Below are 11867 nucleotides of genomic sequence, written 5' to 3' on the forward strand. Positions count from 1 at the left end.
TCATAATTTGCTTTTTACTCACATCTACCAAAGGTCGTGGGTCAAGTAAAACTCTCCTTCCTCCTGCTGCAAGATCCAGCAGGGCAGGAAAGTCTATGATCATCTGGGAACACTGGTGCTGCCAGCCCTCTCTGTGCTGGTGTTGAAGGCTGAGCTGGCTCCGGAGCTCAGCTGCTGTGGCCCAAGCACCAGGCAGAGGTTTCACTCTCTCTCCAGCTGCAGCATGGTGCAAACCACAGCTGGCTCCCCGTGCAGGGCTGCCTCTCCCAGGCTGGCAGGCTGGCTGCAGCTGGCCTCCACTCCCGCTGGCAGGGTGGCATTGCTGCTTCTGCTTGAGGAATGCAAACGGCTGAGCTGCTCTTGAGGATCAGCCAGGAAAAGTCCACAAATAGCAACAGGAAATCAAAATGCCCGCTCCAGACATACACTAGATATGAGGCCATCCAGCACAAGGAGAAAAATCAAATGCTGGACAATGAAGATTACATCATGCTGTGGATGAACACGTGAGCCCATCCAGATGGGGCCATGCCAACAGGTCCAGATGGCTCAGGAATGCTAACTGCATAGCTACCTCTCTCATCTTTGGTTTTTCTTCCCTCTTTCTTTCCCTATTCTCCATCCCTTCTGGTGTGTTTCACTCTTTCCTTTCCAAGAATAAGTAAATAAATCCTTTGACAACTCTGTGTAATTAAATTTCATCAAATATCAGAAAGGCATCTGTGACCAGTGGATGGGCAACTGGTCTGGACATGGGTGTGTGGCACTTACTTGTAGGTATCAAAGCTGCTGAGTGACCTCACCACACTGTGGCTGCTGGGCTTGACAAAGTAATGTGTATCTTCACCTCACCTGGGACTTCAGGTCCAGGTCACAAAGGAGGAGGGTGCAAGGGCTGTTTGCCTTGAGCCTGAAGCATGCTGGAAAATTAAGAAATCAGCATTGCTCCTGCTCTGCTGCAGCTCACCCCAGCTGCTTACAGCTGCCACTGACTGCTCGCTGTGGCTGCAGCTACAAGGGGAGGGAGAAAACAGTTTTGCTGTCCTAGCTAGCAGCCTCTACCTACCACATTGGTACTAATTAGCAGCAAAGAGAGGAGCACAGCAGCTTCTGTTCACTCCCCAGTATTGACCAGAGCAGCATCTGCTGCTACTCCACTCTCTCCCAGCATGATAAAAAAGAGCTCAAAACCATGTAAGAAAAAAGTGAAAGGTATGTGCTTTGCCAGGTCTGAAAAAGGGCTGCAGGCCATTTGCTCATTAATTACTGCTAATCCAGCTGCTGGACTGCTGCCAACTATATTTGACAAACCTGAAGAGCAGGAGAAGGATCAGAGAATGGAAAAGCAACCTCTGCATCACTCCTCCCGATGGATGATAGTGATCCTAACTTTACATGAGGCCAGATAGAGTTACTGTGAAGAAAAGACACCTCCAAAGAAAGGGAAAATGCAAAACCACACGCTGAGCAGCAGGAGGGACTGACATGGGTCTTGAATGTCCTACTTGGGACTGATAAATCCATGACATTCTGGTATTTTCAGCTTGTTACCTCCTTCTCATTTACAAACCAGTGGAGAAATAGTTTGGGACCCTTTGAGAACTAAGCCCAGCACTGACCATGCAGCAGGTTGGGGCAAAAATGGGTGCGGGTGTTCTCAGAAAGTTGCATCAAACTGACGGAGAAGTTAGGTTTTGTGCCTGAGCCAGGATCTGGTTGTACAGTGGAGGATGAGGTATGAGTACAGCCCATTCACTGGATTTGTAAAGCACAAATTGTTTAGTTTTCAGTAAGGCCCAGAGTGGTCAGGCCAGTAACAGCATGGGCCAAAAGTACTTTAGTTTAAATCCTGATGCTGACCAATGCAGTCATTCATACTGACACAGGAAAGATTACTCTGGATTAGCTTGAAGTATCTGAGGTCAGATAGAGACATGTGCAGTCCGCAGGGATAATGAACAGGAGAGGAGTGAAGGATAGCTGGGATATCAGTGGAGAATAGATCAGCCAAACTGAAAATGTGGTAAATATCACGTGTAGCTGCAAAGTCATTGAAAAAGAGTCCAACCAGGCAAGCAAAGTAATAGCTCCTATGGACCTTTCCTGGCAGATACTAGCAAAACTCCACTCCAGTCTTAGTTTTTGTTAATCTGCTTCACCCATTGATGACACTGTTCCTTTTCAGTAAGAACAAGGATGTCCACTTTTTTTATAGTGAGCAAAAGCTGCATCACTGCAAATGACACCCTGAGGATCACACACTAAGAAACTGGCAGATCCAGGACTAAAATACAGTTCTCCTATTCCAAGACAGGAGAAGCACAACAAAAACAAACCCAACATCATTCAATTGGCAATTCAGTATTTGTGGCTCAACAGCACCTCATCAACTCTGAGAAGTCTGCCACATTTGCTTGGAAAGAAGAGCCACATTTCCAGCACTCCCTGGGCAAAGAGCTCTCAGATTGAGAGACTGAAAAGTCTTTGAAAGAAACCTTCCATCAACAGTCTTTACAAATGTCAGAACTGGTTTCCTCCTCCCTGAGCTGCCTGGCTAGCAGTCCCTCCTCCTGGGACAGCAGTGAGCTTAGCCAAAAGCACCTGCCCAGCTCCTTCCTTCAACTGTCATGAATTTAGCAGACTCATTTAACATCAAGCTGTTCTGACATGCAACAATTAACTCTTGAGGCTCTGAAACTGGGTCCTCTTCTTCATCCCTTCACCTCTTTCCTCTAGTGGAGGGGAAAGCTCTCCTCCAAGCAGTAAGAGGGCTTTAAATATTGCAGAGCCAGAGCAGGTTCTCATGGTAGACCCCCTGCACCTTGAACAGCAGCGATGGATTATTCTTGAGCTGCAATGCTCCCCCTGGATGCACTATGCCATTGAGAAGAGGAGCCAGTGACCCCATGACACTGTGGTGGGGAGCCAGCATGGAGGATGTTGTTTGGGCATTCATCTAAGAAAGCTCACCTGCAGGAGGAATGCTGACAATCCAATAGGAATGTCCACAACCAATGTAGCATCCAGTTCTCTCCTGTATAACACAGCTGGTGTCAGTCCCAAGTTGTAGTACTCCTCCAGCCTTGGCTGCCAGGTTCCTCCCAAGGGAGTCCTGACATCCCTGTTGCAGGGGAACTCCTGGCACAAATTCTTCAGCTGAAAGCATTATGTTTTGCATCTATTCTAGGAAAAATGCTAACTGCATTTTGAGCAGGCTTTGCTAATCGGGTCAGCCAGACTGACCTAAATGACCATTTTTCCTAATCAAGACAAAGTCACAGTGTAAAGAAGCCAAAAGCAACTTCGCTGAGGTAGTCAGGGTGAGTTTTCTCTGGAATAGCCTGGACAGTGATCGTAATAAATGACCTCACACAAGGCATCACCTTTGAGCTCTAAAGATGGTAGTAATTACTCCAGTACTGGTTTAGATTATGTAGCAGTTTCAGGGAGAGTAGCCTTGCACAGTGCTGTATGGGGAATTTTTGCAGTCTTAGAAAGTGAGAAGATAAAATACGACAAGAAAGAAAGGAGTGAAAGAGTATGTGAATATGTGCACTTCTAACCTTCATGAGACCTTGTTCTGGCTAAGCAATGTGTCAAGGTAAGTGTCAAGCATCTATCTCTTGGACACAGACCAGACCAGAGCAGTGCCACTTGATTTCAAAGGCAGATAGCCCTGGACAAGTTTAAGAAAATAAGAGTCAAAGGAGAGATATAAAGAAAGAGAAAAGAAGGTGAATAAAGAAGTCAGAAAGGGGTAGGTGAGAGGATAAGGCTTGAGTGTTTGGGTCAGTTCAGAAAAGTACAGGAAAGGAAAATTTTGAATGATGTAACCATACAGGAAAGCAGAGGTAAAATTTGTTTTCTTGAGCAGCTGGAAATAAGTTAGCTGTAAACACTGCATGGCAGACATGGGGAACAACTGGGTTGACAGACACAGCCTGCCTTTCAGCATGCTACTTGCAGTCCCTTGCTACTCTGAGCATGCCTTGGCTCTTCACAACCTTTCAACTATTTCTGCTCTGAGGAACATTGCAAAACATGCAGACTCCAACCCAAGGAAGCACTTAGCAACTTACAACACAAGTTGACCTCCACAAACAGGAGAAAGTAAGAGGAGAGCTCCGTGCAAGCACCCACTCTGTCCTAGTGCCAGGCTGAAAACTGGATCAATGATTTCAGTCAGAGGATACCAAACTACACTGAGGCTGCTCGCACAGAAGTCACCTACTGCAGCAGGAAAAAGATGGTGCCGGCATGGGGGTTAGCCAAGAAAGATGGCTACGGTTCCACCCTTGTTCTCACTTCTCATCTCCCATATGGAGACAAGTCCCAGCAGTTCAGATGTGTAGATACAGTCCCTGGCAGAAAGCTGGGATTGGTAGGATGTAGTAACCCCAGGACTAAGATTGGCTTGGAATTGAGGACCTAACACATTTGGCTTCCCCAGCAGACTTGTCTCCTGAAGAACAATGCTGGTCACAAGGTTGCCTGTGAGGTAAAGTTGACTGCATTGTACCTTGCTGCACAGACCTGGAGTTTCCGTGGGAAATCTCTGAGCCAAAATAGGCCAAGAGATGGGTTTTGGGCATTTCTTAGGAGAGCTATAATGGTTTGCTTCATTGCTGGTGCCCTACCTGTTTTCCTGTAACTCTGCAGCAAGGAAAGTCATCAACTGGCTTTTGTGAACCATCTGGTTTCTTACAGTGGACTGTCTACAACAGGACAAGGATGCATAAGCTTTCATGGGTTGACTCATCCCTTCCTTGAAATGCACTGGAACAAGTGAGTCTTGAGAATCAAATTGCTGTATCAAGAACAATCCTGCCTGTGGTTATGTGCAGAGGATCTGCTATGTGGCTGTCCCAAAGACAACTCCAGAGAGTTTTAAGCATTTTCATTTTTTCCCTTTAACACTGAGAATTCTTTAAATGGTAAATAAGTAATTACTAAATGCTAATTAAATACTACTTTAGAACTTATAGAGAAATGCTGAGGAAAAAAGGGAGCAAGCAGAGGAATAACTTTTCTCAGAGGAAACACAGCAGTAAGTCACAGAGGTGTCAGCCTGGCCATATTTTAAATAGTGCAGATAAAACTGTGGCTATGAAATCTCTAGTTCTAAATTCCCCTTTAAGGGGCTGCTGCAGAAAATGCTCTTCTTTCCTCATCCTTGCTCTACCAGAGACAGCTCCATTCCAGGCTTTGGCAAGAACAGTACAGCACCAATGGGACCAGCACAGCACCAGTCATGGATGAACCAGAGCAGCACAGGATGGGACCAGTGCAGTACCAGATGAGCTCCTAAGCAGCAGAAGACATTTTGAATCAATTAACAAAATATATTTCATTAAATTCATGACACACTGGCTTGTACAAGCTTGTCCACTTGTACTGGTACCAAGAGGAGGTATACTGGGCCAGTCTTAGAAGTTTTCTACAGCCTGACCTATACAAATGAGACCCCATGTTTGTCCCTCTCTGAAAGGGGTAGTGGTGGCAATGAACAGCTGCCTTATGCCATAGGGGGATGAGGATCACCTGGCAGACATGGACTGAGCAGTACACAACTCCAGCATCTCCCAGCTGGTGCTGATGACACCCTCCCTCGGTGGGAGTGGACTGTGTGCACAGATGTATTTCCACCTCCTGCCAAACCCTCCCTTTGTTTACTCTGCAAGCACTTCACCAAAGACCTTCCTGCTTCTCCCCACCAAGATGATGGCTCTATCTCCACTATTTAACCCTGTTTTGGGCATAGGCCTTCCTGCACTCCTGCTCTAAGTTGCAGCCTTTCTCCTAGTTCTGAGAACACAGTTAATGAGTTCTCCCACTTTGGCTGAGAAGATAATTTAGGACAATGGGTTCCCAGCACATGCAGGCAGATGTCCAACAGATGAGTGTGTTTATTTAGGAATAGTATCCCAAATGTTTATCAATTTCCTGGCAGATAGGACACACAAATGTTCTACAGTCTCTGGAACAACTATTGACCTAGAGTCCTCCAAATGAAGTTCCAGTCTCTTCCCCTCTTCTTTACCAAAAGGGAAACATTTTTCCTGGTGGTGACTCTACGGTGATGATGCATAGAGACTCAGACTCAGAGATCCATGTTCAGCTCTGGTTTCATCTTGTTGCTAGCACTTCTGCAAGTGTAAGTCCCACCATGACATAGTAAGGAGCAGCAGAGCCACAAAGTGTAGAAATCATGAGATGGATCCAAAGAGACTATGAAATAGAAAGATATGGGAACTATTATCTTTGGATTCGTTTCCATCAGGCCAGGTCTGATGGCCCTATCAGGTCTCTGTATCTGTGCTCCAGATCCTACAGGAATCTGGCTGGCAAGTTCCAAGAAAAATTTAAAGAAAATAGCCTTTCCATATCCAGTACTTGGCAGACTAACCATAAATGTGTTACTGACCAAATTATCAGGCACAGGAACAGAGGACCAAAATGCTTGCTGCAAGTGTCCCCACAAGAGATTACCATCAGTCCTGGAGACCCAGCCTCCCATTACAGCAGAATTTCTCTGTCTTACAACTGCAAGGGATATGAGGTGGGTGACCAAATCTACCTGAGCTCTCCATTCTTACTGTGCACTGAGATGGTGAGAGAGAGTTTACAGAGCATGAAACTCGCTCAGACCAAAGGTCAGTCCAACACGTAAGCACCACTTAAGGGCTATTTATGTCCCTGTAGTAGGCATAAGAGGAGTAAAAGTGTGTACAGGCTTCCTGTGAGAGTCACAGTCATCCATGGTGAATAGCCTCTCTTCATCTTCAGGGGAAGCTTCCCCTGTGAGTTGCACCACCATCATTGTCAGCCTGTTCATTATGTACAGTCCTGCCACTCTCCTCCTCCTGCAGGCCAGGACAGTATTAAAGGAAAGAGCACACAGTAAGCCCAACACCCAGTTTGCACTCAAGGAGCAAATCCACCAAGACAGGCAGCTCTCCCATTCTGTCCCTTTGTAGGCTCCAGAAAACACCAACTGTGACATTGCCTGGGCATATAGGATCACACAGTGAAAGAGTACATTAGTGTGCATTCCCCAGAGGAGGGGGTTAGCACTCCTGAGACAGCCTCAACAGCCATTCTGCAGCTTCTAGAGCATGCAGGCTATTTTCTTGCCTTGATGTCTCTTGAAGGAGGTAAAGTATATGCTTTGAAAAGCATAGAGTTAAAATAAAGCTGTGTTTACATAAATATCCAAAGTCATCTTTGAAGGTGTTTTTTGCACTATGAAACACAGAAGCAGAGGGAATAAACAAACCTACTGGGGTACTGGGTTAAAAAGAAACACATGACTCCTGGCTTCCTTCTGACACCGATGTCACAAACCCAGTGAAGCACAGTGGTGAATCTGACTCAAGAGATAAGTCTTTTGAAGAGTTTCCCAGCACTGATAAGAGCTGAACAAGAAAGTAAGAGCTCTCTGAGTGCAGTTGTAATAGACTGTAAGCAAATAGATGGTTACTTGCAGAAATGATCAGAAATGCTGGACTGGGCAGGACACAAATGGGTGAAATTGATAAACAAGCACTGCATGAAGGATTAGCTTCATATATGGTAGGTCCTTCTGGGAGAAATAAATGAGCAAAGTTGTCTAAGTTCAAGAGCAGTATGTGGCCTTGAGCAAAAGGAGACTGACACTGCTGTTAGCAGCCGTCCTATGTAAGTCTGGTTAGCAGAAGCTAAGTGAAGAGAAGCATTCTGTGTCCTTTGGAGATTTTCCCTCCAATTAACAAGCAGACATCACTCTGCGTAAGATTTTCCAAAAAAATCCCAAAATCCTCACAGTGCTAAATCAGTTCCTTAAACCCAGTCTAAACCTTCCCCATTACAGTTTTTGACCACTCATCTTCCTGCCATGCACTTTATGAATGAACCTGGCTCCATCTTCTCAGTAACTTCCTCAGCTCTGCAGTTAGGCTTCTGCTAGGTCCTCCTGGAGCTGCCTCTTCTCCAGCTGAGGAAGTCCAACTCCCTCAGCTACTCCTCACAGGAGATACTCTCCATCTCCCAGTTACCTTGGTGACAACCCCCTTGATGCACTCAGATTTATCCATGTCTTTCTGTTATCAGGCAGCCCAAAACTGGACACTGTATTTGAGACAGTTTTACAATTCTCAAGCAAAACGGGATAATCACTTCCCTGTGTCTATCTACCATGTCACTCCTGCTCCTAGCTGTCTTTGCTACTGGGGCACACCAGTGCTCCGTGACCCCTGGTGGATCAGTCCGCACATCCATCCATCCATCCATCCATCCATCCATCCATCCATCCATCCATCCCAGGGGCAGGAGTCTGGATTTGTTTTTGCTGAATTTCGTGAGGTTTCTGTCAACCTATTCCTACAACCTGAGCAGATGTCTCTGAAAGGCAGCCTGCACACATTCAATTTTTTTTTCTGTTGCAAGCACGTAGAGCTTTCTGAAGATTCATCTACAGACATGCCTTAATTAATTCTTTGTCACAGCTTCAGATGAGCAATACAGAGAGCCATTTTTTAAAGACCAAGATGACTCATTAGGACTGCCAAGGTTGTGGAAAAGCGTAGTTTAGACACACACAATTCTTGCCCCAAAGGAGCATAGACTCTGCAGTAAGGTTCATCCATCTTTTCTTTCTGCTTCCTTTCTGAAAAGAGGAAATCATACTCACTAAAATTTCATACTGACATTTTCTGGCCAAAATGCCTGGCCTGTTTTAAGAAAAATGCCTGCTGAACAATATCTGGAAAAGTTCTCCCATCTTTGAAGCAAAGGGACTGGCAACTTTGGGAGCTATTGTGCACGGTGATGCTTTGCTTTGCACAGTTCTGTGTCAAAAGAACTTCTCCACACATTGCAAGATCCCAGGAGATTTGCTGAATTTAGTAAGAAAATCCAAGTGTATTTCTTCCATCCTCCCCATTGTCATGCAGAGTGAGAACAAAGAGGGTGATGTATTATGTTCTGGCTCTTGTATCACCAACAGATTTGGTAGGCGAGAAGTGGCTACAGAATCTCTTAGATGTGTCATCTGCAGGAAGAGAAGGTTTCAGCTCGACTCTCTCACTCCAGCAGAAGTTTGTGGTGCTGGCAGTTGGGAAAAAAATCCACAGGGGGGAAAAAAACCGAAAACCTTAAAAAAAGCACTTTTCTGCTGTCAGCTGAGCTCAACGATGCCTGAGTCACTGCAACACAGTTAAATGAGAAGACAAGGGCAAGCTGCTTCCAGAAGCAGCTCTCCAAGCAGAAAAGCCATTTAAATGAGGCAGGACAGAGCCAGCCTGCTCACGGCCACCACACACTTTAAACACACTGTCCTAGCAGGTGGCACCAGATGGCACTCTTACACAAAAGCTTCTTTTTCACGGGGTCTGCTTGCAGGCAGAAGTTGTGTTTAACTATGGAAAGGTGCCACCTATATTGGTTAGGGGTTCCCTAACTTCTGATAACAGCCCGTGCTGCACCTGGTAAAAGGGCTGGTGCCAATACATACTATTTTCATTTGGGTAAAAGAATAAATGCTCTTGGCATAAAGCACTTCCTATCAGCATAGCTTCATCCATGTTGGATGTGCACAGAATTAGGGAAAGCACAAAACTCCCAGCAACAGCTCTCTCAGATATGAGCAAGCAAGGCAAGTGCTCCTTTTTGGGGTGACGTGCCATTGGAAGGTCTGCCTGAACACTGCGGGCTCTGTTGCCTCTGCTAGAGCCCAGTGGAATCAGTCCTTGAGGCACAGTGCTATCTCGGAAATTAGGAGCTGGCAAGATCTCTGAGGGATGGGGCTGCCTCCATAATCTCTTTCCCAGACCCTGTGTGCCTCTGCTTGGTGCAGTGCATTTAATATCTATGCAAATTCTGCATCTCTACCGTCTCCCTCACAAAGGAGGCAACATAAAAGGCTTTAGATATTTTTTGTGTAGCAAAGCAGAAGTGGATTCATCAGTGGATTCACCCTCTCCCTGTTCCCGGCTTCCACTGCAAGGGTAGTCCTCAGGGACGCTCACAGTGCTACACCGGGAACACGGGAGGTGCCAGTACTGTGAAAGGGGAGTAACAAGCCGTTGTTCAGATCTGTGTCCGGGACAGACACACTGTCCCACGGCTGCAGCCGCTCAGAGGCTGGCAGAGCCTCGCGTCCAGGCAGTGCCCTGCTGCCCAGCGCCAGATACCCTCGCTCCAAACCACCTCTGGGGTGGGGCCCTTCCCATTTCTGCCTCAGTGTTGGGTCCTGCCTAGCAGAGGGGCTGCAGGATCCCATGGAAACTCCCATGGAAAGCTCGAGCTCTACAGCAAAGAGTCTGTGCATCTTCTCAGGGAGAACTGCTGGACTGAGAATTAGCCTGACTCCTGGGAGAGGCTGGGCAGTTTCCCTAGAGGTGAACAATGCCCCTTTGGTTCCCTGAGACTGGCAACACATTTTCCTCCCAAGTCACTTTTCCTCCTTACCCTTCTCTCCAAAGTAAATCAGCCCAGCCAAAGCGCCAAGGGGTAAATGCTTCATCTCCCAAATGCCACTCTGAGGAAAAGTTACAGGCAAAGAAGAGAGGAGGCGCTGAGCCCAAAGCTCCCCCGACGGCAAGCGGCCGTGCCTCCGGTGCTGCCCGAGCTCACACACGGCAGGTTGTACAGTCCCCCCCCGGCACCGCACACTTCTCCCAAGCCATCAGGCTCATAAAAGCAGAGTGTAGAATAGCCCTGAGATTCCCCGGCGGGCTCTCCTCGGGGAACAGCGGCCGGGCCAGTCCAGCGGGGAGCTGGCCGTGTGCGACGGCGGGCACCCGGCTACCAGCATCTCCGGGGCACCCCGGGGCAGGGCGGGGACCGAGAAGAGCCCGCCGCCGTGTCCCGTCTCCGCTGCCGGGGCCGGCCCGGCGGAGCGGGGGTGCTGCCGGCGGTCCCTTACCACATTGCTGAGGAAGTCCGCCTCGCTGAAGTCGCCGAAGTCGAGGAAGCCAGTGCCGGCGGCGGGGAAGAGCCGCTCGGCGGGGAAGGGCTCCAGGATACTGTCCATGGTGCCCGCGGCGCCGGGGCTCGGCCGCCCCCGCGCTCGGCCGGCCGGGCTCAGTGCGGCCGCACGCTCCCGCCCGCCCCCCGGCGGCGGCGGCCCATGGGCGGCGGGGCGGCAGCGACCGCCGGCCGGGCACGGGAGCCGAGCGCCGCGCCGGTGCCGCTCGGGGCGGCTGTCAGTGCCCCGCTGCCGAGGGGCCGGCGGGCGGCCGCGGCACGCCCCCGCCGCTCTCCGGGAGCCGCCGGGGCGGGACTTCCCTCGCAGACACCCCCTCGAGGCAGCGCCCCCGCCTCCGGGCAGCCCCCGCTCCGCCGGGCGGGGCGAGGCCGGCGGCTGCCCGGGGCTCCCGTGCTCTTCCCGGCGTTGCGCAGGGACCCGAGGGCGCTGCTGGTTCCCGGCAGAGCCGTGTCAGCTTGACGAACTGAGCAAACTCTCCTGTCAGCAGCCGGGCGGCCGGCTTTGGCGGCTCCTTTGCATCCCTCGGGGAGCAGCGCCGGGAAAGATGGACATTCCGCGGGGTCGGAGCCCGAAGGGCGCCGGGCAGGGAGGTCTCCTTGCCCCCACTCCCCGCAGCGGGCTTGCAGGTAGGCCTGGCTGCAGCAGCGCATGTGGCTGCTCTGTAATTAAAGAGCTGGGCACCATTAAAGAGCTTCAGGAAGATTATATGGTTTCAGATAAATAGGATTATGGATCCCTGTCTTCTCTGATCATTACTCCAACCAACACTCAGGAAAACCACTTATAATAATCCCGTTGAAGAAGCCCTGATGTTTTACTAATCTGTCCCTGTTTTCATGGCTCCACAGAGCCTCCCAGCTCTCAGGAGGGGCTTTCTTGGTCACAGGCATCTGGATAAAAA

At 49.0% G+C, this 11867-nt stretch overlaps 1 protein-coding gene across 3 annotated transcripts in view; it reads right to left on the bottom strand.

The window, feature by feature from the left end:
• CREB3L1 (cAMP responsive element binding protein 3 like 1) overlaps positions 1-11208 on the bottom strand; it is a 44937-nt gene extending 33729 nt beyond the window's left edge. For all 3 annotated transcript variants that reach the window (XM_056493449.1, XM_056493450.1, XM_056493448.1), the window contains exon 1: positions 10904-11208. In XM_056493449.1, the coding sequence (XP_056349424.1) occupies positions 10904-11011 (108 nt within the window). In that variant the 5' untranslated portion in view covers positions 11012-11208. The remainder of the gene's footprint in view (positions 1-10903) is intronic.
• Between the last annotated feature and the right edge of the window lie 659 nt (positions 11209-11867).

The sequence above is a fragment of the Oenanthe melanoleuca genome, chromosome 5, assembly GCF_029582105.1.
Source record: "Oenanthe melanoleuca isolate GR-GAL-2019-014 chromosome 5, OMel1.0, whole genome shotgun sequence".
NCBI lineage: Eukaryota > Metazoa > Chordata > Aves > Passeriformes > Muscicapidae > Oenanthe > Oenanthe melanoleuca.